Source organism: Laccaria bicolor, genomic scaffold (genome assembly GCF_000143565.1).
Source record: "Laccaria bicolor S238N-H82 LACBIscaffold_80 genomic scaffold, whole genome shotgun sequence".
Classification (NCBI taxonomy): domain Eukaryota; kingdom Fungi; phylum Basidiomycota; class Agaricomycetes; order Agaricales; family Hydnangiaceae; genus Laccaria; species Laccaria bicolor.
The window spans coordinates 125,034-126,922 of record NW_001889951.1 but is presented as its reverse complement, the minus strand read 5'-3'; the positions used below and the strand labels follow the sequence as shown (position 1 = coordinate 126,922).

The 1,889-nt window shown below is 43.2% G+C and overlaps 1 protein-coding gene across 1 annotated transcript; it reads right to left on the bottom strand.

The window, feature by feature from the left end:
- Positions 1-936: 936 nt before the first annotated feature.
- Positions 937-1,573, bottom strand: LACBIDRAFT_335260 (uncharacterized protein; the record flags this gene model as incomplete). The annotated part of the gene is made up of 4 exons (XM_001890117.1): positions 937-947; positions 1,113-1,172; positions 1,285-1,527; positions 1,555-1,573. The coding sequence occupies 4 exons, from the start codon at positions 1,571-1,573 to the stop codon at positions 937-939; spliced, it is 333 nt and encodes a 110-aa protein (XP_001890152.1).
- Between the last annotated feature and the right edge of the window lie 316 nt (positions 1,574-1,889).

The following is a 1,889-nucleotide window of genomic DNA, read 5'->3' as shown; positions in this document are numbered from 1 at the left end:
AAGATGTCAGCCATATTGACTGGCTAATTCCACTGTTTTATTCTTTAACATATTCTTCAGCTGAATGGTGTTGCCATTGCTACCAAGACTATTTCATGAAGAAATTGTTTAAATATGCAAATTGAATGTGGTTGATGTTCTTATTGTTCTTCATTTTGAAATTTTGAGAATTCATGGTTTTGGGATGCACATTCACTTCATTATTTTATGTGTGGCTACAATTAAGGAGGTACAGTGACTTGGCAAAAGTCTTGCATCATGTGAGGCCAAGTCATAAATGCATCTGTTAAACACGCTAGAGATTGGGGGGTTCTTACTTTACAGGTAATATCTATGGTATGTAGCAAAAATGCAGGTAAAGTGATTTGTAGTGGAGACAAGAAATAGAGGAGAATGACATGTAACATCATGAATTGCTGGTGCAGGACTTTTACAGCTATTTCCAAACACATCAACCACCACCCATCCCTCATCTTTTGAGGACACTACAATGAATCTTTGCACCCTTTTTTGACAGTCACCCTCCTGACTCATGACTGAGACTATGCCTACAAAGAAATCATGCATTGTTCAACTCAAAGACCTTGGGCACACCAATCATGATGCGGCAGAGAAGGAGAATGTCAACCCATCTACTGTCTCCTGCATTTATGGCCATTATGGGAAAATGTGAAAATTTTATGAGAAGAAGCATTGGTCAGGTCGCCCACACAAGTTGGATGACTATGACATGCATATTGCCCTACAAAAGCTCTCCAGTGGATCAGCATGCAATGTGACAGACCTCCAACAGAAGGAATTTCTGAATGTCAGCATCAATACACTGTGATGGGAGCTCAAAAGATGTGGCTTTAATGCATGAGTACGTTGCAAGAAGCCTCTGCTGACACATGTCGTGAGCACCCTTTCTCCTTCAAATTAGGGGTGATGAATGGTTTAGATATAGTCTAAATATGTGTCAAATTATTTGTATCCAGAGCCCATATTAAATGAGCAATCCATGTAGCATTGAAAAAAGGTGGTGCATGACTTTTGCTGGATGTCATGTGAAGACATCCTTTGTGGTCAGAAATGCCAGTTGAGCATTCAATAGATATGGTAAACAGACATACAATTAATAGCAAGTCTCTCCTCCACCTGCCTTGCAAATTGCATCCACCCGATCTGGAATGCTGTCATACAAACATGTAATATAGTCAATGTCAATCCTTGTCCATTTCTCCTGTAATGCCTGCCATAATTCATTGTGGTTGCATGGTAGTGCACAAGTATTAGTGACCTTACCCCAACAACACTGAGCCCCCTGACCATACAAACAGGCCATGGTTGATGGTGCCTGCTGATGAGCCGATGTATATGTTGACCCCATCAAAGCTGGCTCGGCCACCCATATCTTCTTGAGGACTGGTTCTGTGTGCCGGCCGACCAGCCTAATGATGAATTGACCCTGCTGAAATTGCCTTGGATTGTGGGTCAGCTGAACAGCTTTTGATTCCTCACAATATGGATCAGCCCACTTGCCGCACCCTGGCTTGGCAAAGTCAGTTTACATACCCGAGGTCATGAATCTCATTGTGAGCCCCAAGCAGAGATGAGGCCGGCCCCCATCTGTTGCCATCTCCAGCCTGGATATGGCCTGGCCCAGTCGGCACCACACTCCCTACCATTCTTTGGCTTGTCTCCAATTAAACAATTTATGTTGCCATCTGTCCCGTGATGATAGCCAGCCTGGCTAACACATGGCCTAACTAAGTTTACTTGTTCATATGTTGTACCAACCCCCCAGTGTTCTTTGCCATGTCCTGCATTCAAATCACCCTCTGGTTTTATGTTTGCATCAGGCCAGTGAGTACATTAGCTGGTCCTGTATTCTGGTGCAAAGTTACTGA